The 27,046-nt window shown below is 37.4% G+C and overlaps 1 protein-coding gene across 8 annotated transcripts in view; it reads left to right on the top strand.

Annotated features, from left to right (window-relative positions):
• The window catches only part of CNOT4 (CCR4-NOT transcription complex subunit 4), a 135,990-nt gene that overhangs the window by 88,496 nt on the left and 20,448 nt on the right, over positions 1–27,046 (top strand). For 5 of the 8 annotated variants that reach the window (XM_002711994.6, XM_008258152.5, XM_008258151.5 and 2 more), the window contains exons 8-10: positions 5,183–5,240; positions 8,338–8,587; positions 10,162–10,659. In XM_002711994.6, the coding sequence (XP_002712040.1) occupies positions 5,183–5,240; positions 8,338–8,587; positions 10,162–10,659 (806 nt within the window). Of the gene's footprint in view, positions 1–5,182; positions 5,241–8,337; positions 8,588–10,161; positions 10,660–15,312; positions 18,177–27,046 lie in introns of those variants that run through there. The other 3 variants (XM_008258154.5, XM_008258153.5, XM_089328651.1) reach the window with 1 other exon arrangement.

The raw sequence follows: 27,046 nt of genomic DNA, 5'->3' as shown, positions 1-27,046 counted from the left end.
CATTTTTAAGGAAATAGAAGGAAGTAAAATTCAAGCATTGCCTCTGGAGCAAGTTAGAAGAGGGCAGAATTTGGGCAAGCATCTGAAGGACCAAACTGAAGCCCAGCTGGGTCACTCACTACTTGTTTGCACATTTTTTTTTTTTCCCAAAGAAACCTTTTATTTAAGGAATACAAACTTGATGCATTTCATAAGTATAACTTTAGGAATATAGTGATTCTTCCCACCATATCTGTCCTCCCACCCCTCCTCCTTCCTCTTCCATTCCCATTCTTATTCTCCACTAAGATCCACTTTTGATGAACTTCTTACACAAGAAGTCCAACTCTATACTAAGTAAAGAGTTCAACAATTTGCACATACACAAAAAACTGTTCTCAACAGCCAAGACAAGGGCTATTCAAAGTCACTGAATCTTGAAGTTAATTTCACTTTATTCTTTTTTTAGAAATTTAATTAACTTTAAAAAAGCACCCAAGAATGATACATCTTTTGCTAGCACTTAGACATAATTAAATACAACTCATTGAAGATAGAGGTCCTGATAGGAAGTTAGTGCACAGTGACTCCTGTTGTTAATTTAAGAATTAGCACTCTTATGTATGATGTAAATGATCACCTGAGGCTCTTGACATGAGCTGCCTAGGCTATGGAAGCCTGTTGAATCCACAAACTCTGTCAGTGTTTAGACAAAGCCATAAGCAAAGTAAAAGTTCTCTCCTCCTTTCAGAGAAAAGTACCTCCTTCTTTGATGACCACTTCTTTCCACTGGTGTCTCACTCACTTGAGGTCCTTCGTGTAGAACATTTTTTGCCACAGTGTCTTGGCTTTCCATGCCTGAAATGCTCTCATGGGTTTTTCAGCCAGACCAGAATGCCTTAAGGGCCGATTCTGAGATCAGAGTGCTGCTTAAAGCGATTGTCATTCTGTGAGTCTGCTGTGTGGACTGCTTCCCATGTTGGAGCATTTACTCCTTTTTAATTCTGTTATTATTAAGAGACACTTAATCTCATCCATATGATCACTGAAGCACTTAAAATGGTATTTTTACGACCCAGCTTAAGGGGATTTAGGGTCCCATGGCAAGTTTTTAAACTGTAGCTTTAGAAGTAAGTCTGTATGGCCAGCACCAGGGCTCAATAGGCTAATCCTCCGCCTGCGGCACCGGCACACCGGGTTCTAGTCCCAGTTGGGGTGCCGGATTCTGTCCCAGTTGCTCCTCTTCCAGTCCAGCTCTCTGCTGTAGCCAGGGAGTGCAGTGGAGGATGGCCCAAGTGCTTGGGCCCTGCACCCACATGGGAGACCAGGAGAGGCACCTGGCTCCTGGCTTCGGATCAGCGCGGTGCGCTGGCCGCAGCACACTGGCTGCATTGGCCATTAGGGGTGAACCCATGGAAAAGGAAGACCTTTCTCTCCCTCTCTCTCTCTCTCTCTCTCTCTCACTGTCCACTCTGCCTGTCAAAAAGAAAAAAAAGTATGTAGGAATATATGCAGAACTATACAGTTTTACAGTTACATATTTTACATACTTCATAATTACAGCTTCAGGAACATGGTGATTCTTCCCACCTTTGCACATGGTTTTGAACTTTGTTTTTCCATCTGTAAAACAGAATTTATGTTTAATTTTAATGATTCCTTCTAACTCTGAAATTATTAATTTGAGATATTTTGAGGAGACTTAATGCCTATTACTGTTCCTCTTCATCGATTGCAGTGATAATCAGATAGCAGGTATTTTGATTTAGACCGAATGAATCCGAATGCCTAGGGATGGAGTCTGAATATATACTTTATGTTCTTAATAAATATATAAATGCACATATGTTTGTTTCTTGCAGCACTCCATAGCACTTGATTCTAACTATTTAGGTTCAAAGAGATGTAAGAAATCTGTCATTAGCATCATCAGTTTCAGAACAGTTCAGGAGTAACGAAGAAAATTATTGAGACTCTTCTACAAAAATAAGTTTTTATAGATTTTTATCTACAGGGATTTACACGTACATTGCCTCCTGGATATCATATTTGTATTATGAGGCCTACCTATTTATCAGTGCTTCTTAGTCCTTGAATCTAGTACTTTCCAGTCAACTGTATGGTGTTTATGAACTCCCGTGTCTTCATTGCTCTCTCAGCATGATGACTGTTTTCGTTGTTTGAACATTGATATAGGGGGACTTAAATCTAACTCTGCCTTTTCAGAGATAGTTGTTGATCTGTTTTTGCCCCATTCGTTCTTTGATTTCGTTCAGTTTATATTATCTGCTTTGGCTTCTATTCTAAAGTTGAACCAAACTATCTTCAACTTTTCAAAGACCTTTCTAAGCTTCTTTCCTGACTGGGCAACTCTGGATTCATGAGCAGTTGATTGGTGAACAGAAGTCTTTCCACTGAAATTTATGCTTCCAATGCAGGTTGTGTTTTCAGTGTGGCAGAAGACATTGAATTAACAAAGTCTGTAGGTTTATTTCTTAGGTCTGATGACATTGGCACTGGTGGTTCTCAACCAGAGAGCAGCCTCTTTCGTGGAGTAGGTGTCTTTTTTCATTAATAAAATAGTATTTATTTATTAAAGCTTATCTTCCTGGTTTTTTCTTTTAGTATGGAAATGGGTGGGTATATGTTGAGACAAATCTTTAATATGATTACAGCTTAAGCAAACACAGAGCTTAATGAGGACATTCTGCATCTGATGCTAGCTGAATTGTGAGAACTTGGACTTGTTAGTAATAGTCTCTGATATCTCTCTCCATATAACCATTAAAGATCTAAGGAGTTCACATTTTATTGGAATTTGTAAATATGCTTTTTATTTCTCTTGGAGTTACATATGTATCTGCAGGGAATCTGCCTTGTTTTCTGCTTTTCCACTAATAGATGCATTTATAATGTCAAATTTAAGTATAATTGACTTCTTACAGCCCACATATAAAATATCTTTACTTTCATCTTCATTAAGCTTTTCATATTCCTTGAATTTGTTAATTATTATTAAATAAATTCGGAATAAATACAAAACTGAGTAGAATATAAGCTTACTGGTATGTCGATTTTTTTTTTTTTTACCAACTGTTTTTGGTTTAATGACTCTGATCTAGAAATTTTTAAATATTTTTGTGAAACTTTCCCAGGTAAAGCATAAGTTGTTAGAAATCAGTGTTATGAAACCAACTGGGGAGATGGACAAGAGGATATAAATTATTCTAATTAGTTACAATCCAGAAACGTAGTAAGATTTATCCTTTATCCCATAATATTTTAAATATTACCCACTCAGTATTAAATATTTAAAGACTGACCTCAAGTTGAAAGTTATTACTGAGTGCTCTTTAATGGTGGTAGCTGCAGAGATGAACCAAGACCCGGACATCTGGCATTCTGGTTTGTAGGTCTCTTGCTTTCATCCTTTGGTTTCTGTTCTTACATGTTCCTCTCAGCTCTAACCTCTAATTCCTTTATATCCTTACCTCCCATTGTTATGCACACCATCCTATTTGTTAGCTAAATTGATAACCAATTAGTTAACTCTCCCTATCTGTGACCTCTGACTCTTAACACATATACTTCTTTCACTTTTTCTCTTCCTTGTTCCAATATGTAAAGACCACTACATGTGAACTCCCTTAGGAATTTTTCCCTAATTGCCCCACTTGTGGTATATTCACTTTATTCTAAAGACTTCAGCACTTATTGAAGCAGTTCTTTTGACAGCTGACAGTGGCTGATGTTTAGTGTGCACTTGCCTTATTCACCCAAATATCTCTAAATTTAATGGGCTCAGAGCTACAGCCTAAAATTATTTGCATTACCCACATGACCTAATATTCATTGATACTTCATGAATAATATGATACTTTTAAGTAAATTTCAAATCTCTGCTTGGATAAGAGCATCTGGCAGTTTCTCTGCCTGGGATAAACCTGGGATTCAGATTTCAGTACTTGCCCTTGTTAAAGTTTTTTTTAGAGCAATTAAATGTGGTAACAGTAAGTTACTTTTTCAAAGATGAAGTTATATATTTTTATATATATTTCCATAGAATTGAATAATTTTGAGGTACTGGGAGTCTTCATTTTTGTATGTGCCATAATGTTGTATCAGAGCAACACATTGTGTAATTGTGTTTGTTCATAAGTTAAAGTTTGTTATAAAAATGATGTTAACAGATCAATATTATAATACAAAGCTTTTATCTTTAAGTCAGATGTGTTAAAATGGACTTGAAAGGTAGCATTTTTTTTCTACTTTACTATGGTACTGCATTTTCTCTATATGAAAATGAACTGATAATGTTTGTTAGTCCACAGTTCACAAAAATTTTTTTACTTGTGTAACATGTGTATGTGTACATACACACATGCCTTCTGTAAGGTTGTTAGTAATAGAAATATGAAAATAAATTTATTGTTCTTAAAAACCTGTAGAAAACATTTCAATGACTTTTATGCCATTCTGCCAAATACCTGGAAAAATGGTTCAGCACTATTTCAGAAACTATAAAGGGGACTATGTTTATCACATGCACAAAGCTTGATAATGGATTAGATTTTTGACCTGTTCGTTGGAGTATTACCTGTTTTAAGATGTACTTTAGTTTACCTGAGCTATTATTTCATACATAATTTTTGGAGAATCAGAATGTAAAGGAGCAGACATTTAGTCTAGTAGTTTGATGTCTACATCACACATTTTGGAGTAACTGGGTTTGATACCCGGCTCTGGCTTTGACTCCAACCTCTGCCATTGCCAACCCTAGGAATCAGAAATGATTGCTAAGGTAACTGGATTTTTGCCCCCATGTGGTGGACCTAGATCAAATTCCTAGCTTCTGGCTTTGGCCTTGACCCTGACTTAGCCCCAGCGTTTTTGAACATATGGGAATTGAACCAGCTGATGGGTGCTTTCCCTCTTTGTCTTTTTCTCTCTTTGCCTCTCAATTAAGTTTTAAATTTTTTTAGTTAGAATGTAAGTTTTTTAGGAGACAGATCATGGGAGGAGATCTTCTTATGTTCTCAATAACTTAATTAATGTGTTATGTCGCAATGCTTCAATAAACATTTGTTAAGATGGCAAAATGTTATTTTTTCTGGCTTGTAGTGGATTTTTTTTTATTGTAGGAGAATGCCTTTACTGTGATTTTATTGGATTTGTTTTTGTTTTTGTTTTTGTTTTTTTACAGCCCCATTGACAAACCTTCAGATTCTCTCAGTATAGGGAATGGTGATAATTCCCAGCAGGTAAGATTTGAAGAAGGTATTGCTTTATTTCTCTTCCATAGTTCCCAAACAAGGTATTCTATCAAAGTGAATTTTCTGCAAATACTGTAAACACTGACAAAATGTAGAAATACTTTTGATGGACATTTTTGATAAATGTATTTTAATGGGCTTTCTTTTCCAGCACAGAATACATTGCACATCCTCCCCCCTTTAATCATTGTGACCATACATTATTTATTTTTTTATTTTTATTTTTTTTACAGGCAGAGTGGACAGTGAGAGAGAGAGAAAGGTCTTCCTTTTTTTTGCCGTTGGTTCACCCTCCAATGGCTGCCGCGGCTGGCGCACTGCACCTATCCGAAGGCAGGAGCCAGGAGCTAGGTGCTTCTCCTGGTCTCCCATGGGGTGCAGGGCCCAAGCACTTGGGCCATCCTCCACTGCACTCCCGGGCCACAGCAGAGAGCTGGCCTGGAAGGGGGGCAACCGGGACAGAATCCAGTGCCCCGACCGGGACTAGAACCCAGTGTGCCGGCGCCGCTAGGCGGAGGATTAGCCTAGTGAGCCGCGGGGTCGGCCCATTTACTGTTGTAAAGTGTCCTTAGAGTCTGCTGCTGTTACTGGTCTTTTTGACCCTACAACAAATGATCCCAGGCTAACTTGTTTTTACACCATTTACTCTTCTTGTCCCTTTCCAACTTCAGTTTTCTCTCTGAGTTAGTGTATTTGTCCCTAGCAGCTTTCCTGCTTAGTTCTTCCAAGTGACTGACAGCTTTGAGATAAATAAGATAAGCTACTCAAAGTTGTATGTATATACTCTGAAATTAAGTTAGGTACTGATCTTCAAAACATGGTTTGTCATTTTGTCTTGTTGCCCATGGATCTTTTTTCTGGTAGTTTTTCACTGCTTAGTTTATATATATATATATATATATATATATATATATATTATTTATTTATTATTTATATATATTTTTTAACCTAAGTAAAATCAATATAGTTATAATATCTTCCATAAAGAATGGCCAGTCTCCTGTATTATGTGTTAAAAACTTAGGCATCTGTCCGGCGCCGCGGCTCACTAGGCTAATCCTCCGCCTTGTGGCGCCGACACACCGGGTTCTAGTCCCGGTCGGGGCGGCGGATTCTGTCCCGGTTGCCCCTCTTCCAGTCCAGCTCTCTGCTGTAGCCAGAGAGTGCAGTAGAGGATGGCCCAAGTGCTTGGCCCCTGCACCCCATGGGAGACCAGGAGAAGCACCTGGCTCCTGCCATCGGATCAGCGCGGTGCGCCGGCCACAGCAGCCATTGGATGGTGAACCAACGGTAAAGGAAGATCTTTCTGTCTCTCTCACTGTCCACTCTGCCTGTCAAAAACAAAACAAAACAAAAAACAAAAAAACTTAGGCATCTAAAATATAGTACTTTTCTAAACTTTTAACTCACAAATTCCATAAAAGTAGAAAATTTATATCTCCCCTTGCATATTTTAGATGACATTACAATTTTTTTCATAAGTCAAAAGTAGTTACTAAGAATGTAATTTCCAGCATATGTATTATGTTTAAATAAAAGTGGTATAATACTCTGTAATAAGTATCCAAGAAATTTAGGTTTTGATAACCCATCATGTTTTGATACTATGTCATTCATTTTATAAAAATACACAAGCTCTTTAATAATCATAAATTGTACTTTCTTTTCCTTTTTGAATGTATTTTTGTATTTCTATTACCATTATATAGTTTTATCTTGATGCAACATAGTTTTTGCTTCAAAAGCGTATGCATCTCTCAAATAAAAATAGGAATATAACTTTTAAGTTGAAATAAAAATGTTTTTGATGTCATTAGGTTTTAAATTATATTTTTTCTGAACTTCTATGAGTGTGAAGTTGATCAAAACAATATGTACAAGTATACATATAAATTTTGACAGAATTTGAGCATTAAACATATTTAAATTGTATTGGAAATTCATCCCTTAATATGAACAGGGCCATTTTAAAATTAGCTTTCATGTGTCTCTAGATAAATATTACCTATTGGTAAAGTGAGGCAAGTTTGATCAGCCATCACTTTTTTAAAATGTAAATGCTATGGCATCTTATTCTTAAAAAATAAGTAGATGGAAGAATGAGTAGTAGTATGTCAGTGATGGAACAAGGACATAAACCTCAGCCATTTTAGTTTTCTTGTTACCCCTGTCTTCTTTCAAGGGACCAGTTCTGTCTCACACCCTGTATTGTTCCCCACCCCATCCCCTGTTTTGTTCCCCAGGTTTGGAAGCCAGTGGGCCAAACCTGAAGAACCAGTATGGAGAAGCTCATCTCCACCTACTGCTTCCCCACCCCAGCCCACCCAAGGGCCTAGCCTGCTGGGGTCGAGGTCTGTGCCACGTGTTTGGTCTGTGAACACGATGGCAGTTGGTCGACCTCTGCAGACTTATTGTCTCTGAATAAATTCAGTCTGGCTGCTAGTTTGTATTCTGTCTCCTCTCTGTTCTGTACATCTTTTCCTTACATTTGGGGCCCTGTGTGGTGCCCCTTACATTTCATGTGGAGGCACCAATCTGACCTCTCTTCCTAACAAGTAGTAACACTGAAATCTTTGGATTCTATCTGAATTACATACCTTAGAATCACAAAGAGTTATCATAAGATTATTTCTTAATGTGTTTGGGAACAAGTTGGTTAGAACTTCCATTATTGTTATTGAAAACTAAAAAACTGGGAATTAACCTAGTTTGCAAAAGAATCTAGTTTTTAGAGTCATTCCACTCTATCATCAATCCCAGTATTTCTGATAATTTGGTCACTGCAAGTTTTCACTATTGAGCAAAATATAGTAAAATCTCAGACTGTGAAATATTTGTAGAGTGAGAGGCTCAATATTGTAAGGGGGGGGAGACTAGTGTTTTCAGACAGATTAGTTTTTCAAAAAGAATAATTGTGTTAATGGTTTAACTGGTTTTCTGAAACTCTGTGCTTTCATGAGAAAATTTTCGAGAACTCTGATTTGAAGACCACTATTTTAATACACTTAGTTATAGATCTTCTTAATTATGGCTTATTAAAATAAATACATTTGTATTGATTATTTTCTTTGCCTTTTTTATTTAGATATCTAACAGTGATACGCCTTCACCACCACCTGGGTTATCAAAACCCAATCCAGTCATCCCCATCAGTTCATCAAATCACAGTGCACGTTCCCCTTTTGAAGGGGCAGTAACAGAGTCACAGTCATTGTTTTCAGACAATTTTCGCCATCCCAACCCTATTCCAAGTGGGCTTCCTCCTTTCCCCAGCTCTCCACAGACATCTAGTGACTGGCCGACAGCACCAGAACCACAGAGTCTCTTCACATCAGGTATATAACAGCAGTACCAAGAATTGGTATTAACAGACTGACATGAAACCCATTGTTCTGGATATATTTTCATACTTTATCCACTCTGTTTTTATGAAAATTAAACATTTAAATTGCATGAATTAGAAAGTTAGGTAAATTGTTGCATGACCTTGAAATTGTGTGTTAAAGATTTTTCTGGAGAGTGATATCATTTCTTCAGTAATGAAAAGCTTGTCCTTCTGGGAAATATTGTCTTACCTTTTTAATTAGAATTGTGTTTCTGTAGTTAAATTTGAGATTTTTTTTACCCCCAACAGAAAGAGATAAGTTATATAACAGTAAAAATTATGTTTTGACATTTTTTGGACCATTTCACATTTGCTCATTATGTTACCTTATTGTGGGGAGCAACTCGGACTAGACTAAGTTACTGGAATTAAGACTTATTCTATGCATCTGCTCTCCCACAATATGGCGCTGAGAAGGGAGTAACAACTTTTACGCAGCTGCCTCTCGCCAATTTGATTGACTGAGCTGCAGGAGCTGATCCTGCTCCTGATTGGAGGAGAGCAGCGTACTCAGTGTGTGGGTAGCAGAGTTGGGATTGGTGGAAGAGGACTATAAAGGAGGAGAGAGACAACATGCACCGGGGAACATCTATCTGAAGGAACACCTGTGCAGCCCCCGAGAGAGCTGGCCAGCGGTGTGCCGCTCCCCCGCAGAAGTGGGGAAAGTGGCAGGGGGAACCGCCCTTCCATGGAGGTGGAAGGGACGGTAGCCAACCCGGGAAGAACCAGCAGCAAACCCGGGGAGGGCCGAGCAGACGAAAGAACAGCGCAGGGTCCTGTGTCGTTCCTCCACGAAGAGGGGGAGCGACACTTATTAATGTAAAGGTGACATAAAAGTAACATTGAGAACAGCACCTATAGAACAGACCAGAAACTGTAAGGATTTCATGTAGTACTTTTTTCATTAGATTACATTTTTCTTTGCAATTTGTAAAGTATATGTTAAATTAATTTTATTTGCCATTAATAAATACCCTTTTAAAAGTAAGCTGTGGGGATGGGTGTTTGAAATAGTGACTAAGATGTTGCTTGGGCAGCCCATATGCTGGATCAGAGTCCCTGGGTAACCTGGGAGGCAGCAGGTGATGGTCCCTGATTGACACTTGGCGCCTGGCTTTGGCCTGGCCAGTGCTGGCTGTTGTGGGCTTTAGAGAGCAAACTAGTGAATGAGAGGTCACTTCTCTCATTCTCCAAATAAATAAAAAAATTTTAAAAAATGCTCTGCTTTTTAAAGCTGTTCTTTTTGTCACTTTATTTTACTTAAATGATTTATGGTTGTTTTGATTGAGAGTATAATTTGGGTATCAAGTACTTTTCCCCCAACTAGTAAAATCAATCTATAGTTGTTTTTGAAGTTAGTAACTTAAAACGTCACTACTAGAAGTATACATTTATGAAGTCTCTTGTGATTATATGATTTTAACATTCTAAGAGATCATACAGACTTTGGATATACTTTATTTTGTTGTGTGACACATAACTGAGCTTTTCTTTTATTATATACGCTGTTTTTCTTCCTAACAGAAACAATACCAGTATCATCCTCTACAGACTGGCAAGCAGCATTTGGCTTTGGTTCTTCTAAACAACCAGAGGATGACTTGGGGTTTGACCCCTTTGATGTCACTCGAAAAGCCTTAGCAGACCTAATTGAGAAGGAACTATCCGTCCAAGACCAACCTTCCCTTTCACCTACATCTCTCCAGAACTCCTCTTCACACACTACAACCGCCAAAGGCCCAGGCTCTGGATTTCTGCATCCTGCTGCACCTACAAATGCCAACTCTCTAAATAGTACCTTTTCAGTCTTGCCACAGAGGTTCCCTCAATTTCAACAGCACCGAGCGGTTTATAATTCATTCAGTTTTCCAGGCCAGGCAGCCCGCTATCCTTGGATGGCCTTTCCACGCAATAGCATCATGCACTTGAACCACACAGCAAACCCCACCTCAAATAGTAATTTCTTGGACTTGAATCTCCCGCCACAGCACAACACAGGTCTGGGAGGGATCCCTGTAGCAGGTAGGTTCATTTAAAGCCTTCGAGAATTCATGAATAACTCATACCTTCAGGTTTTTGGGTGGGTAGGGAGGGACCTGTTAAATAACAGAGAGTACTTATTGTTATGCTTGAAAATTTCTATGAAAAAAAGTTAAGAGTTTTTATCATAACCTAAAAAAAATTTTTCTTAAATTAGTAATTGGATGGATGCCTTGTAATATTGAGCTTTATAGGAATGGTGGAGTATTATACCTAGTTATTGTTTAGAAGCATTTCACTTAAAAGCATAGCGTTACTGAACTTTCATATAATATATAAACGTAGGAAGAAAAGGGCCATAAATTGAGGTTCTATAAAGTCCAACGCTATGGTAAAAATTGTGGTTTTTACATTCTAGATGTAAAGTGGTTAAAAACAATTTTTAATGACTATGAGAGCATGAGGGATAAAGCCACTCTAACTGCTTTTGGTCATTATGTTGATTGAATACACACACGTCAAAACTGTGCTATATATTTATTAAGGACGTCATATTGAGAACTCTGATTAATGTTTCAGAACCATACCATATGTCCCAGACACATACTTTCTGTGAAAAAGAAATTGTTCAGAGAGAAATATTTTACTTTTTGGTTTGCCATATAAGTTTGATGCCAGAACACTTCTGACTTTGCACTAAAGCTACCCTTGAAGGTTTCAGAACTTTTGGGTTTAAAATTCTACATAGCATGTTTTAGATGAAGTGCCTTCTATGCCGGGGAATCATTCAGTTAAGAGTCCTCTTGTTTAATTTGGGCTTCAGAGATAATGTTAAAAAGACAGTTCATTCCTCTTCTGATTGTCTTAAGTACATTAGAATAGTCCCTCAATCTGTCACGTAATCCATATAGATAATTTTTGTCTTGTCATGACCTTTAAGGTATGGCCTGGCATAGCACAATGTTAAAACTGGAACAGTGTACTGTTACCAGCAAGGCATTCATTCTCTTGTTTTTCACATGATAGAGATGAAATTTGTAGAGATCTGTATAGTCTTTGGCTTTATTCCCCTTGGAACCAACAGCATTTTATATCCTAGACAAGTAGCTGGGTTAAGAGAGTTTTATTTGTGACTGTTGATACTGTAAAGTTATACTTGAGAGAGTGATGTTAATTTGCAGTAGCTTGATAGTACCTGATGTAATGATGTGCTGATCAGTGGGATTCACATTTGTCTGTTGAATTATGGTAGTTAGTAGGTAATTCAGAACGGCATTTTTCGATTCTTTCTTCTTGATACTGACTGAAACTCTAGGTATTCATTTTCTGGTCTGTCTGTCTGTCTTTTTCTTTCTTCCTCTCACTCAGGAGAGCATTTTAGAGGGTATTTGTTTTCTTTTACTTTGTTTTAATCATTTTAATTGATAGTGTATTTCATAATCGATTATAACATTCAAAGTTTAAGTTCCCCTTTATGTTTTAAACTTTAAAAATAAAATGTTAGAACAATTACAATGAATATTTGGGTTCTTGTTTACCCAACTATGAAGAGCTATACAGGGAATACAAAAGAAGTATAAAGTATGTATACTACTTACAGGTTCTTTATAGTTGAAAAGAAAAAAATCATGTATGCACTTGGTAACTGTTTACAGGGTGCTGCAATCTGAGAGACATCCATGTAGTGTGTAACTTTGGGGGAAGCAGAATTCCCTCAAAATAGAAATTGATCTGTATTGTACCTTGGCTTTGGGTTAGCAGCAAGGGGAAAGAAAGACCTTTTAGATTGATGGAAACCTCTTGAATAAAGGTGTAGAAGCAGGAATTAGTATGTCATTACATTAAAAAGCAATAGGACTGCTTTTTAAAATAGGAGGTGCCTCCTAAGTTGTATAGGTACAATGGATGGGAAGAAGAGAAATTCTGAGAGTGAGGCAAGAGAGCATGGATGTGATACAGGACTGTAGTTCTTGGCTGTCTTCACTTTTCAGTTTTATTTAACTTATATGACCATCTTTGATAAATGATCTGTTTTCCAGCTTCTTAGTTATGTTGCCCAATAGCACTGAAAAGCAGTTTTTACCTAAATATTTCAAGCCAGTAGATATTGTAGAAATGCCACATGTAATGAAAAATCACCACTTTGTAAGTGTGGCTGTCCTCATGTTAGTCATTTGAAATCTTCATCTAACGTCAGTATTTTATGGAAAAAAGTAGAACTGTAGTGCTATCTTTGTGAGCTTTCTTTCTTTAATACATACTCAACTATAAAACATTAAAGTTTTTCATAGGTGATAAAAATTGAGTCTCCAACTTTAGGTTCCTAATCATTGTTGTGTTTGGTGAAGGTGGGGAGAACTGGTTATTTCAGATTTTCAGTTTTTGGCTATGCATACATGCTTGATATTTAAATGGTAACTTGTGGTAAAGCTTATTATTAGATTATTTTTAAAGCTCTGGTGACTAGAGAAATATTAGTTTTAATATGCCAAAATATTTAAAATTGACATTAAGAGACACACCGGAATCCTCTCATGGCTTATAAATATTTTGATGCACACCTCAGGAAACTGAATGTGCCAAGTCTCAAAGCAGAGTAGTTGTATAATTGTAGCCAGGTGATTTAGGATTTTCAGTAACTGTTAGAAATGACAGAAAGTAATAATCTGGGAAGCTATATATATCTTAACTTTGTTTACTTTGAAGCAATTTAATACCTTGATAATATCTGCCTCCTCTGGCCCCAGTTGTAACTCAGCTGTGCTTACTTGAGTTGAACTGTTGAAAGGGGCTGGACTTGTATCCTCAAGTGATTATCATGATAGCTTAAATGTTTCAGTCATGGGGAGAGAACTGTTTCAGTGGGACCCACTAGTTTCAGATATGTTTAGGCACTATTTCAAACTCATTCTACACTAGGAAAAGCATGTGTATTTATTCTTTAGATACATAGAGCAAAATAGGATCATTGACCTACAGGAGCAAATCAGAGGTGGCAGCAGTCTACATATCATACAGATATTACGGCTGTTTATTATGTATTTGGATTAAAATTTTTGCTTTTGGTTTGTTTCAGTTAATTATTAAAGATTGGTGTATCTGAAACCTATCATGGGAAAAACAGTTGTCAGAGGTTTGACAGAAATGATGCATCCATTTCCTTTGCCTAATTGAAAACATTTATGTTTAAAGTTAAGTATTTCTTAATTAGGCGAAATCTTTTTAGCAGCATTTTGTGGCTTGCGAAGTTTAGAAGAATTTTTGAAATACATATTCTTAGGGGAAAATTTTGATCAGTAGCTAGTTAAATCTTTAACTATTAGAACCATGTACCTAATTCTACAAAGTCACCGATCTTGTCTAGTTCCTTCATCTTAGGAATGGCTAAGTTGTATTCCAGAATGCTTAATGTTATAGGTCACACATTCAGATAGTAGCAGCTTACTATAAAATCCAGATCTCAAGTTCAATAAGGGGAAGGGTTTTGCACTACAACACTGATGCCCTCCTTCAGAAATGGAGACCACTGGCACATGCATTAACTTGGCTTGCTTCCCTTAGTAATTGATTTTTGCTCTCATATACTTGCAAGTCACTTTTTATCAGCAGTATCTGTTCATGAGACAAATTGGTATATGGCCTATAGTTACAGAACAGTCTCTTGTTGGTCCTCTTTAGTATCATGGTCTCATTAAGAACTAATACATACACCTTGCTACTACGTACATGGGTTTCCTAGAAGCTTTGCCAAGTCTGAAAATCATGGAATAACCTGTTTGGTGAATTGAAAGACTCCTTTTCTGCATTTTGTTAGTTAAGCTATCTTTCCAAATGTAAAGTTGCAGATTTGTTTTTAAAGAACTCTCTGCCAAGATGTTTTTGTTCCATTGTGCTAAAATTGGTTTGAAAAAGTTTATAAGTGTTGCTATTTCATACTTTAAAAGCTAAGATTGGATTTTTTTTCTTATTAATTCAAATTTTACTTACCATAGGGCATTTTTTCTTAACATTTTCTTTGTTTCTATATTAACAATTTAAATGGCAATGATTGAATTTTGAGTCACATGTGAAACAAGTCACTTAAAGTCAAGTAATTATTTATAATTAGGAGAATTAATTTTATTCATAAGTCGTTCTCTGATTGGAAGCAGTACTCTCAGTCTCAGTCAGTTGGCTCATTGTATTGTTTACATCAGACCAGTTTCCAGTCACTCCAGAAGTACATGTTGGATTTTTAGATGCCATATGTCAGTTTACTAAGTTAATATTTCTTTTCTCAATATATTATTTATGATTTATATTTTTCCTTTTTTAAAAATCAGTTTTTCACTTCTGTAAATAATTTTTTTTTTTCACAAACTACTCTGTCTTTAAGAATATCTTTGAGGAATCCAATTGGCTTGGCAAAGAATACTTTCCTGTTTTTTTTTAAGTGTATCTGTTACCTAAATCTATATATATTTGTTCTTATCTCTGACATAGTATTAAAATTAAGGGTGTGTATAGAGTGTAACTACTTTCTAGGTTCTTGCTAAGTTTATATTCTAAAATTCATGTCTTGTGTCACACCCAGATTCCAAACATTATGCATGTATTTTATATATGTATCAGTATTCCAAATATTGAAATCATTTTAAAAGGGACTGTTAATAAATCTAGTCACCCATAACTAGACCATGACTGACTTTTCCACAGGGGAAGAAGAGGTGAAGGTTTCGACCATGCCACTGTCAGCCTCTTCCCATTCATTACAACAAGGACAGCAGCCTACAAGTCTCCACACTACTGTGGCCTGACAGCAGAACTGAAAGGAGAGGATTAGACTCTGGGGTGCTTGCATGGGCAACCGGATTTTTGCATGATTCCTTTCTGATTTTGCATTTAATGTATACACCCAAAAGAGCCAATATAAACGTTCCTCATGCCTACAACTAGTGTGTTACTTCATAGCTGCTAAAGTATTTCATTAGGCCTTTAACGAAATTTATTAGCATAATGATTTTGGCATTGTTTCTCATAAGTGATGCTCTTTTTAACTCAAAGAAATAAACTTGTAGTACTAATTAAGATCCCAGATGAGATTAGCTAGAATTGTTCTTATTTTGGCTCTATTATTAAAAATATACAAAGGTAATGGTAGATCCTTGTTTTCTGATTTGTGAAAAAAAGTAATATTCTTCTGAAAAATTTGGAAATTAAGAAAATAATGTCTGTTGCATTTTTTGAATACTTGAGAAGAAAGAATACATATAAAACAAAATTGATGGTGTCATTTAATTCTTAGAAGGATGTTGTCTAGATTTATATCCTTTATTATGCATTGCATATATAGAAACTGTTGTGTTCTCATTTGCACATTTGCACTTTTTTTGAATGCTTGTTAATTATACATAGATGGTTAAAAGATAATTATTATAGCCTAAATGCAATATAATCTCTTTTCTAATGCACTGCCTAGTATACCAGGAAATGCCTCAAAAACAGATATTCAACTTACATAGTTGAGTCATCAGAAACTTGAATATGGCATAAACATTGTGTGTGAGAAGTAAACGTAGTTCCACATTTTTCCTGAACAACAGTAATTCTGTGTTGTGTCTGTTTGGAAATTTCATTGTTTAATATTGAAGTGTGATAATAAGACTGTATTATTAGGTACCTGACCAGATGAGAGTAAGGTGGAAGAGATTGGATGTCTTCTAAAATTAGGTCACATAAGTTGTAATAGGTAACTTGGGTTAATCATAGTAGACAGTGGAGTACTTTATTGGGACATAATGTGATGTTTTTGATAATAGAAAATTTTTTGAAATAGTTTTTAAACTGATGAAGCAAAGAAACTCAACTTAGTTCTGAGCACTGGGCAAATGCTGATTCAGAAAACATGAATTCTGCCTAAATGAAGCACCTGTGAAGAAAGGGAAAGTCAGACCTCTTCAGATTTGAAAAAGCAATTGTGATAGAAAGTATGATTCAGTTTGTAAAGAAAAAACAAAAGGGGTGATGTGAATACCAAAATTAAGCTGACTTAATAATAAAATACCTTATTAGGAGCTGATATTATTGTCATATTGGGTTGGAATTTTCAAGATTACTTCTCTATATAAAATCTGTTTGCTTTCTATTAAATATAATTGCAATGATTAAATGGCTTTATCCCAAGGTATAGTGAGGTAAACTGAATCTTTTTGTAGGTATTCTTAGCTTTGGTTAACTGGGTGCAGAAACAGTCAGTTAATTTTTGAGTTATTATTGTAAAATTCAGCATAGATATAAAAGCTTTTTAATGACATTGTAAGAAAATAGTCAATTTAGAAGGTATCAATAAAATAGCATAGATTTATTAACCACCAGCCTTTAATCAGAGCCTAATTTAATTATGGATTTCAGTTTTGCTCTTAAAGCCCAATATTAATTTATGTCTCCTTGGGCCTAAGGCTCCTGGGCTTTGTTAACAAACTTTGGCTGCTTGTAATGATGCTTAGTAGCGGGTAGTTTTCTCCAGCCTTCACTGTAAGCCTTTCATCATCTGGATCTTCTTACAAAGTCACAGCAGATAGTTAGCTCCTGTTATTCACTTCTTTGTACTTGTCAAACAAGGCTTCTTTCCAGGTTGTTCTCTCTGTCTTTTCTCATTCATGCCTCTGTAGAAAGGCTGTCAAGTAGTTTGCCCAGTCCTGCCAGGACCCCAGGTAGTATCTGTCTTCCTGCCTGCTTCCTTCCAGGCACAGCAGAGAGTCAAGAAAGTGCTCCTTGAGCAATTAGACTTCAACTTCTCAGTTTCCACCTAGAGTGGATGAAGGTGATCTTTTAACTCACTTTGTAATTAAGCCTCATGTTTTTGCCTAATATTTCATTTTAGTTGTTTAAGTCTGCAAATCATAGTATTAATTTTACACAAAAGCATAGAAGAAATTACTCAGCACATAAAGTATCATTTCACATTGTCATCAAATTCAAACCAAGATACTGATAAAGATTGAGACATTGTAATAAATTAGCTTCAGATTTGCTTTTGATAAATTCCCACATGATCCATCTTGTAAAAGGGAAACTTTATATACTTACATCTGTGACCATTATAAAGTGACATATTGCTTCCTTAACAGGAATTTTTAACCTGGAGACTATAACTCTCAAAAGTACATGCAAACCTGTGGGTTTATGGGCATGTATGGACGTCTGTTTCTTCTCCAGTGAGAAGACCCATAGTTAATAGATTTGTAAAGGATTTGGTGGCACTCTCTACCCTGAATTAAAAAAAAAAATCTTGAAATGTTTTTAACATCTATAAGAAAAAGAATCCTGCACTGAATGACTTCAGTTCTATGATGAATGTCAAGTGCCTCTTTACTTTTCTTAAAGATTCTTTTAGAAAATATTTTGATTAATGCTGCTTTCCTTTTCATTCTGCTGTTGCATTTTGTTTTTTCATATGGTACTTTTGTATGTTCTCTTCAGCAAAGCATTAATTATTCGAGTACCTATTCTATGTAGTGACATGAGTTATATCTTTAGAGATACAAAGTTGAATAAAATACGGACTCTATCATGAAGTATAACAGTCTAGTGTCAGCTTTATTTCACATTTCTGAAAGGCCAATTTTTGATACCTTTTAATCACAAGAACAGCCATAACAGTCCAGCCTTAATCATCATTCATCCCTTAGTAACTGTTTTGTCAGTGGCAACAACAGGGTATTGAATACTTTTATTTCAGTTTTTAAAATACATAATAATTTGGAGGGAGTTGAAGAAAACCTTAACAGGAAAGATATACATTCATTTATTCTAATGTATGCATGTGTATGTCCATTTCTCTTACTCTTCATTTAACACCCCGGGAGTTTAGTAGGGCCTTCTACATATGGGCTCCTTTAGCAAGCAACTTCGATGCGTCTTGTCTGTGTACATTTCTAGCAAGATGGCTCCTGTTTTTAAGATACAGCCAGAGTGTGTTTGTGCTGTGACACAAGTCCATAGGGAGGTATTCCCACACAGGCATTTTCTCAGAAAGTCAAGAAAAAAGGACAAATTGGAAATGTGTTAAAATTTTACAAAATGAAGACCACTGGTGCTTTTTATGCTTCCAAGTAAACTGGGAGACACTTAGCCTATGTTGAGTTGTAAATTTTAGGCTTTTTTTCTTGTCTGACCGTAAAATTTTCCCATTCTTCTTAATTGTCCCTAACAGATCACCATACAAGTAAAAAATAGAACCTTTCATATTTTAATTACCTTACAAAGCAGTAATTGAAAACAATAATATATATGTCTTTATTCTACAGAATTGGCCAAGTTCAAATTGGCTGGTGCTAAACTAGTCTTTTTTGTTCTTAGTGCTGTATGTCTATCTGAATGAGTACCTATTATATGCCTCTCTCTGCTGGATAAATGACAGTAATTGATCCAGGCAACCACACATGAAATGTTTAATGAACAAATCAGATAAAGTGAAGATAGGAGTTAGAGAAAGAAGTTGCTATCAGCTGGTATAAAGACAGGCTGTAAAGTAAGTGTGTGGAATTTTTTTTTTTAATTTGAGAGAGATAAATATACATACATGTAAATATGTGTGTGTGTATGTATTAGACTTCCCTGTACTGATAGACTACTCAAATGCCCACAATGGCCAGGACTAGGCTGAGGCCAAAGCCTAGAGCTGAAACTCAGTTCAGGTATTCCATATGGGTGGCAGGAACCCAGTCACCTGCGTCATCACCGCCGCCTCCCCAAGTCTGGAGTTGGAGCCAGGAACTGGAGCAAGATGCTGAACCTAGGTACTCTGATGGAGGACACGAGTGTCAACTGGCATCTCAACCACTATGCTGAACACCTGCTGCTAGATGTGGGCCGTTTTGATTTTTAAAAGATGGCTTCGATTTAGATGAATATAGGGAAACATTGTACAGTAAAGGGGACAGAGGTAGAAATGAGCACAGTCTGTAGGAGTGGGGAGGGAAGAACAGTAATGAGATAGCTAAGTATGCAGGTCCTATAGGTAAGCTGGGATAATTGTTGCTAACGTCTCGAAAATTCAGAAGAGCATAGTCTTGGTGTGGATGTGATCAGTGGCAGAGAATTTTAGGTTCTTGGGCAGAGATGTAACTTGATTGTAGCATTTTAAGAAGAGTGGTTTTGTAACATATTATCACAGTTTGGACCAATTTAAAGGCAGTTTTAGTCTGCCGTTGCTGGTTCATGCAAATAAATTGGCCTGCACTATACTAATAATTGTAAGAAAACAAATTATGAATTAGAAATGAAAAAGCTTTTAGGTTTGGCCAAGTTGCTGATGATCTTTAAAAAGGTGATTTTCATAAAAGGCTATAGAATGGAAGCCAGAGTCATAGAATTCATAAGGAAATGTGAAAGATATGTTTGTAGCAATTGCTGACTTCTTATTTAAGACATTTGGCAACAAATGTGAGGAGAAAAAGAAGTTAGTAACTAGTTGGGTGGTAGAGCTTGGCATTGCTTTAATAAGAGGAAGAGACCTAATATGCAAAGGCTGAGCAGAGACCCAATTGAGAGACTGAGGAGAAAATAGGCTAATTTAGTGGCAGACAGTGAGAAGCTCCCAAGGTAGTCATGGGTTTAGCATTAGAGAGGTGGGATATGTCTTTCTTTAAGTTCAAACAGCAATGAGAAGATCAGGGAAAGACAAAGTGAGATGACAGAAAATGCGAATAGATGAAGGGATAATATTAGAATGCATTATTGTTTGAGAATGAGGGTAAAAGAATGGAAAATCGGGAGCCTGTTATAAAAGGAGATTAAAAATGTGTAGGAATTAGCTTTAAAGTACATTGGAAATAAGAGTTGCTGTGTGAAGGTGAGGGTCAGCTTTGTTTTTCAGATCTGAATAAGAATGGTTTTGTGTTTTCCTCTGGCTTTGCACAAACTTTGAATTTGAAAAAGCAAATATTGAAAATTTTGTTAGAAAGGAAAGACCATAAGATATTCAAGAAGACAACATTCAAATTCTTGATCTTGTGATCAAGAAGAGTTCATTAAGGTGATTTCCTGTGAACTAGTGCTGTTACTGGTATGGAAAGAGTTCAGTGATTTTAGATTGATGTTGGGAATGACAAAAGTAAGGGGTGATGAGGTTATAGGCAGTGTGATGTCTACCGGTAGGGCTGGAGGTTGGAAAGAAGGCTAGCTTTGGTTAACTCTTCTGTTCTCTTTACCCATTTCCTTTTCGTCATTTCTTAAAGAGTTAGGAATAGATGAGAGAGAATTGTAGGAAGCATGGTATTGCCTGGGGAATTCTGGTTTCCCGTATGTTGAAAATTACCCAAAGGAAAGCTTCTTCCCCAAAGCAAGAAAGGAGGACATGGAGTGCTGGGGACGGCCTGGGGAAAGCCGGCCATGAGATGAGACAGGTGCGAGTAAACCCAGCAAGTACAGGGACTGGGAGGACCCTCACTTCCCATGGGAGTGAGTGAGGCGAAAGGAGTAGGGATGGAATAGGATTGGTCTGGTAGCCCCGGAGCCTTTATTGTAGGTGAGCTAGTTTCTCAGAATTGAAATAAAAAGCTGTTTTTGAAATGTAGATTTTCCACCTATATAAAGGAAAAGTGTTTCTTCTTACATAGTTAGATCAGGACGTTCAACTTTATTTATATAGCAGATTAGAATGAAAAGCTGTATACTGCAGAAGAGTAGAGAGAAGTTGAAAATGTTCTATTAGGTAATAAAGATATTTTGATAATAACCACAAAGAGAATGTACTGGGTGAATAAATAAAATCCAAAAATGATGGGACTAATCTACTCATGGTCCTTATATTTTGTGTAATAACCTTTAGGAAAAAGTTGCTGACGATCTAAGAGGCAGGAATGAAAATATTACATATATGAGGGTACTTCAAGAAGTCTGTGAAAAAATTGAAAATAATCTTTGCAAACAAATTTTTTAAATTCACAGATTTACACGATAAGCATTTTCCAGTTACATTTTGAACACTTCTCACGGTTTTTTTCTTGTTAGCCTTAATTTCCTGACTCTAAAATATTTTTTCAAAGATTTATTTGAAAGAGTGACAGAGATGTTCAGTCTGCTGATTTACTCCTCAAATGGCGTCAACAGATGGGCCCAGGTCAGGTCAAAGACTTAAGTCTCAAACTCCATCCAAATCTCCAACATGGATACTGGGAACCCAAGGATTTGGGCCATCTTCCACTGCTCTGCCAGGCACATTAGTAGGGAGCTGGATCAGAAATGGAGCAGGCAGTACTCAAAATGGCTCTCTGATATGGGATGCCAGTGCCACAGGCAGTGACTTAGTCCGCTGCACCACAATGCCAGTCCCTGACATCGGAATATTTTAAAAACTCACTGGCCTTGTTTCCGTGTGTATTAGCTGAGGCATTTTGAAGTAATAATGGAAAAATAAAATTTGTACTTCAGAGTACAAATCATTGCTCAGAAATGCCATGTGAAATCATGCTGATGGAATGAGAAGCTACTGCTCCTTGAACCTCTTTATTGCCTTGTCATTTGCTTCCGTGAGTATTTATCTGGCTGCCCTACCTTGCTGGTCATACCAGCCTAGTTTCCTTAGCAGCTGTGAATTATTCTGGCCAATTCAAGATTCATTAAGTAGAGAATTTATTGTTTCATGGTCTTTAGAGAGTCTACCCTGGGTTTGAGTTACACAGAAATCTAGTTTATACCTGTTAGGTGCCTAGACCAGCAGGCAAGTCTAACTCATCTTAGCCACTAGAGAATTGGCCTTAAATACCTAGAAATTCCATGAAACGGCTTGAGGTTGTTGATCTTGATGACCCAATCCATTTTCTCCAGGGTCCTCTTGACCAGGCTTCCTAGGCAACTAGCCCAGTCTCCTAGCCTGCTTTGCACGCTTAACGATCATTCTAAAGTTTCTGGGAAGCTCCTGGCTGGCCCTGGAACAAACTGTGCTTAGAACAGTTTTGTTGTTTCTGGTCTTGTTTGGTACTCAGATACACTATTGTGCTGTTACAAAGCAGCACCCTAAAAAGTTTTTCTGATTTAATTTATATAAATTTTCAAGTACCTAGTTCCTTTAATATAGAGGTAAAATTCACATTGGATACAGTTAATTTACATTACATACAGTTAATTCTTTTAAAATTACAATTCACTGGCCCAGTACTGGTTTTTAATTATCTCAGTGTTAAAACAGAATGAATAACCCACCCTCTCTGTGTGAATTTTGGCCTGTTCCTTGTTGGGACTGTGTGATAACAGCTTCATCTAGCCTCAGTGTTTTACTCAGTAAGCTGAATGGCAAATATTAAACTTTAAAATATAGGTATTCCATATTTCTACACAACAGTCCATTTCAAGTTTAGCTTACGGGTCAAGCAAATTTTTTTTTTTTTTTTTTTGGACAGGCAAAGTGGACAGTGAGAGAGAGAGACAGAGAGAAAGGTCTTCCTTTGCCGTTGGTTCACCCTCCAATGGCCGCCGCAGCTGGCGCACGCACCGCGCTGATCCGATGGCAGGAGCCAGGTACTTCTCCTGGTCTCCCATGGGGTGCAGGGCCCAAGTACTCGGGCCATCCTCCGCTGCACTTCCTGGCCACAGCAGAGAGCTGGCCTGGAAGAGGGGCAACTGGGACAGAATCCGGCGCCCCGACCGGGACTAGAACCTGGAGTGCCGGCGCTGCAAGGCGGAGGATTAGCCTAGTGAGCCACAGCGCCGACCCAACTTTTATAATCTCATCCAAAGAAAAAGCAAGAGCTAGGCAAGAACCTAAAGATTAGATTTTCTGATTGGGTAAAAATGTTTGAAGCAACAGTCTGAATAGTTCTGAATTGGTAATAATAGTCTTACCATCTTTGTGTCACTTAATTAGCATTATGTAAGACTTTTCTGAGCAAAGGTAAGCTTTATGTGTGTGACTTTGTGTTGTACATGCTTATGTTTGGGGTTTTGTATAATTTAAAATTAAACCCTCCATTTGGGGAGTGTAGCACAGCAAACTGTCTCAGGCAATTTTGCTGCAACTGTTCTTTTTTTTTTTTTAACTGTGTTCTGATTAATTCATAGGTTCTGGGTAATAAATTCTGTAGTTTTAGACTTTTTAATTTTTTTTTTTTTTGTACTTGTTTGGAAGGCAGAGAGAGAAAGAGAGAGAGATCTTCCATCTACTGGTTCACTCCCCAAATTCCTACCATGGCTGGACTGTGGTGGATCAGGTCAAAGACAGGGTCCTGGCATTCAATCCAGGTCTCCCATGTAGGTAGCAGGGACCTAAGTACTTGGGCCTTCATCTGCTACTTCCCAGGTTGCACAGAAGCAGGAAGCTAGGATTCACACCCATCCACCCTACCCTAGTATGGGATTCAGGGTATCCCAAGGGGTGTTCTAACCACTGCACCAAGTGCCCACTCCCAATTTTTTAAAAAATATTTATTTTATTTGAAAAGCAGAGTTACAGGTGTGAGAGAGAGGTCTTCCATCCACTGGTTTACTCCCCACATGGCCGCAACGGCTGGAACTGCACCGATCAGGAGCCAGGAACTTCTTCCACATCTCTCACCTGGGTGCAGGGGCCCAAGGACTTGGGCCATCTTCTACTGCTTTCCCAGGCCATAGCAGAGAGCTGGATCAGAAGAGGAGCAGCCAGGACTTGAACCAGTGCTCATATGGGACACTGGCACTGCAGGCGACGGCTTTACCTGCTACGCCACAGTGTCAGCCTCCTAATTTGTTTTTAATGGAAACAGAGACCCTAATTAAATGCACCATACCCTGATCATGTGTTTTTCTGAACAAATATTTTCATAGCTTTTTCTCAATCAGACTCCCCTCCAACTACTAAGCATACCCATCCCAGGTCACACTCTTAGGAAAACCCTAAGAAAAAATAAGGAAAGATTTGTTTTGGAATCATGCAACCTCAGAACTGTGATAGATAGAATATAGTCTGTAGCAATCCTCCTGTGAAGCCCAAATAATGATAATAATAGACCAGGCTCTGAGAAACTATGATTTTCCTATAGTCACATTCTAACATTAATTTTAAAATATTGTTTATTAATATAAAGAGAACAGATTTCATGTATTTCAAAGACAATTCTAAGAACATAAGGATACTTCCCTTCCTCCCCCCTCCTTTTTTTTCTTTTAACTTTGCAATAACATACTTTCAGTTTACTTTATAACACAGGCTTACTACACTAAATAGCACTCAACATCAATTTAATGTGCCTTAGCCCTCAGCAACTCCATTTGCTTTCATATGTATCTAATCAGTGGAGAAAAGAACTTGCAAGATTCAGCATACATGTCTTCCCTAAACGTGTCTTTCTGTTTAATTCTTACAGTAGTTCTTTCTAGTCAAAGACTTTGAACTCTGAATATTAGTGCCAGTAATGAATTGAATGCATCAAAATGTTCATCAACTAGCAAATGTTGTCATAGGTCTTATAAGTTTTCAAATCAGCATTGTGTTAACTGTGGCTCTGTGATCTTGTAGGAACCTTAGGCGGGGGAGACAATTATAACCATATTGTAGACTTTTTTTTTTTTATTTGACAGATAGAGTTAGACAGTGAGAAAGACAGAGAAAGGTCTTCCTTTTCCGTTGGTTCACCCCCCAAATGGCCGCTATGGCCAGTGTGCTGCGCCAATCAGAAGCCAGGAGCCAGGTGCTTCCTCCTGGTCTCCCATGCAGGTGCAGGGCCCAAGCACTTGGGCCATCCTCCACTGCACTCCCAGGCCACAGCAGAGAGCTGAACTGGAAGAGGAGCAACCGGGACTAGAACCCGGCGCCCATATGGGATGCTGGCACCACAGGTGGAGGATTAACCAAGTGAGCCATGGCCCCGGCCCCCATATTGTAGACTTAATAGTAATTGTCTAATTACCAAATTCAGAACTAAAACAAAACAGGTGGGATTTAATTTACCCTGGGTTTTTCTGCATTACCAAAGAGTACTTAAGGACCAACATGGGTGACACTAGATTGGTAACATCTCTTCTAAAATTACAAAATGAAAAGATCTTTGTCTTTCACCCATACTATAAGTGTGTTCTTAGATTTTTCTTTAAAGGGAAGCTGCTCAGTGTCCACCGTGTAGAATGATAGCATACTTGATCTGTTTTTTCAAATAAGGAGATTGTTATTTTTCAGCATAATGAAATAGGGCTGCATAAAGGATTTAAGATGATAATACCATCACTGCCTCCAAGACAGAATGTGAGAAAGGTGACTTCAATCAACTTTCGTGGTTAGTTCTGTTTCCTAATGTGGTGAGATGTTGTCCTAAGGACTGTACGGGCATTTACACTTTATTGCCAGCCTTGTGCGCTGAAATGATGTGACTTTGGAGTAGAACATAATGATGTGGCACTTTGTTGCGATGTGATTAAATGTTGTCATATGTTGGCATTTGCAAAAAGTCTGACCCTGAGGCTGCTTATTTTTTCCTTTATTCCATCTGTGAGTTGAGTACCCAAGTATAGATAAAGGAGACTCTGGAAGGTTTCTTACCGGCCTTACATGTTGTTGTTACACTTAGATTTTCTCTATTGAAGATACTTGCTTTTATTAAATTTTCTGATTATAGATTGCTGGCATAGGTGCCATACTCCCTCAGTACCCAATTAGAGTTAGATTTGCTATCAGGTATATGTCTTTTTATTTTTAAACTGTTACAGTTCACTAATCAACCTAACCATAGTCTTCCCCTACCTGTCCTACAACAGGTGTAACATATATTGAGTTTTTAATCTAGTCAGTGATGCTAGATATGAGCCCCTAATACTGCACCTGCATTTTAAAGTGACCGTTGATTATTTAATTGGAATTAAGCTTATTACCAAAATAAGTAAGGATTTTATGTACCCCCCAATCAATACATAAAACCCTGCAATTTCTGTTTTATAACAGGCTTCAGTCTTGATCACCATGAATCCCATCTGATCACTTGTGCTTACCTTTCTATCAAGTTTCTTTTTCTTTCTTTTGGTAAAGAAGAAATAATTTCATTCTCTCTACAGCTCACCACAGTTAGCGGGAAGGTCATCACTACATCTTAATGTAAACCACCTGTGTGGCAGCCCCACCCCATCCCTGACAGGCCTGAATCCCCCTTTTCAAAGGATAGCACTCCTCTCCCATCAGGCTGCTTACCGCTTGCTTGGAATCTTTTGCTTAAGATACCAGACCCTCTATCTCCCTAGTAACCATTCTACTAGCCTTTCATCTTATTTCCAAACTTCATGAGGTGATCAGATTCATTTCTTAGGTTGAGTAACAAGTACTGCGTTGTTAAATGTTGAAGTGATAAGGATTTTGCACATTGTAAGACTTTGGCATTGTTCAGTTAACCCAATTTTTTTATTTCATTTATTTGAAAGACAGAGTTACAGAGAGAGGTAGAGCCCCAGAGAGAGAGGTCTTCCATCTGCTGGTTCACTCCCCAAATGG

Source organism: Oryctolagus cuniculus, chromosome 3, assembly GCF_051225735.1.
Source record: "Oryctolagus cuniculus isolate XC-2025 breed Fujian yellow rabbit chromosome 3, ASM5122573v1, whole genome shotgun sequence".
Classification (NCBI taxonomy): Eukaryota; Metazoa; Chordata; class Mammalia; order Lagomorpha; family Leporidae; genus Oryctolagus; species Oryctolagus cuniculus.
Note: the sequence above shows the minus strand (reverse complement) of the source record. Positions and strands in the feature narration are given on the sequence as shown.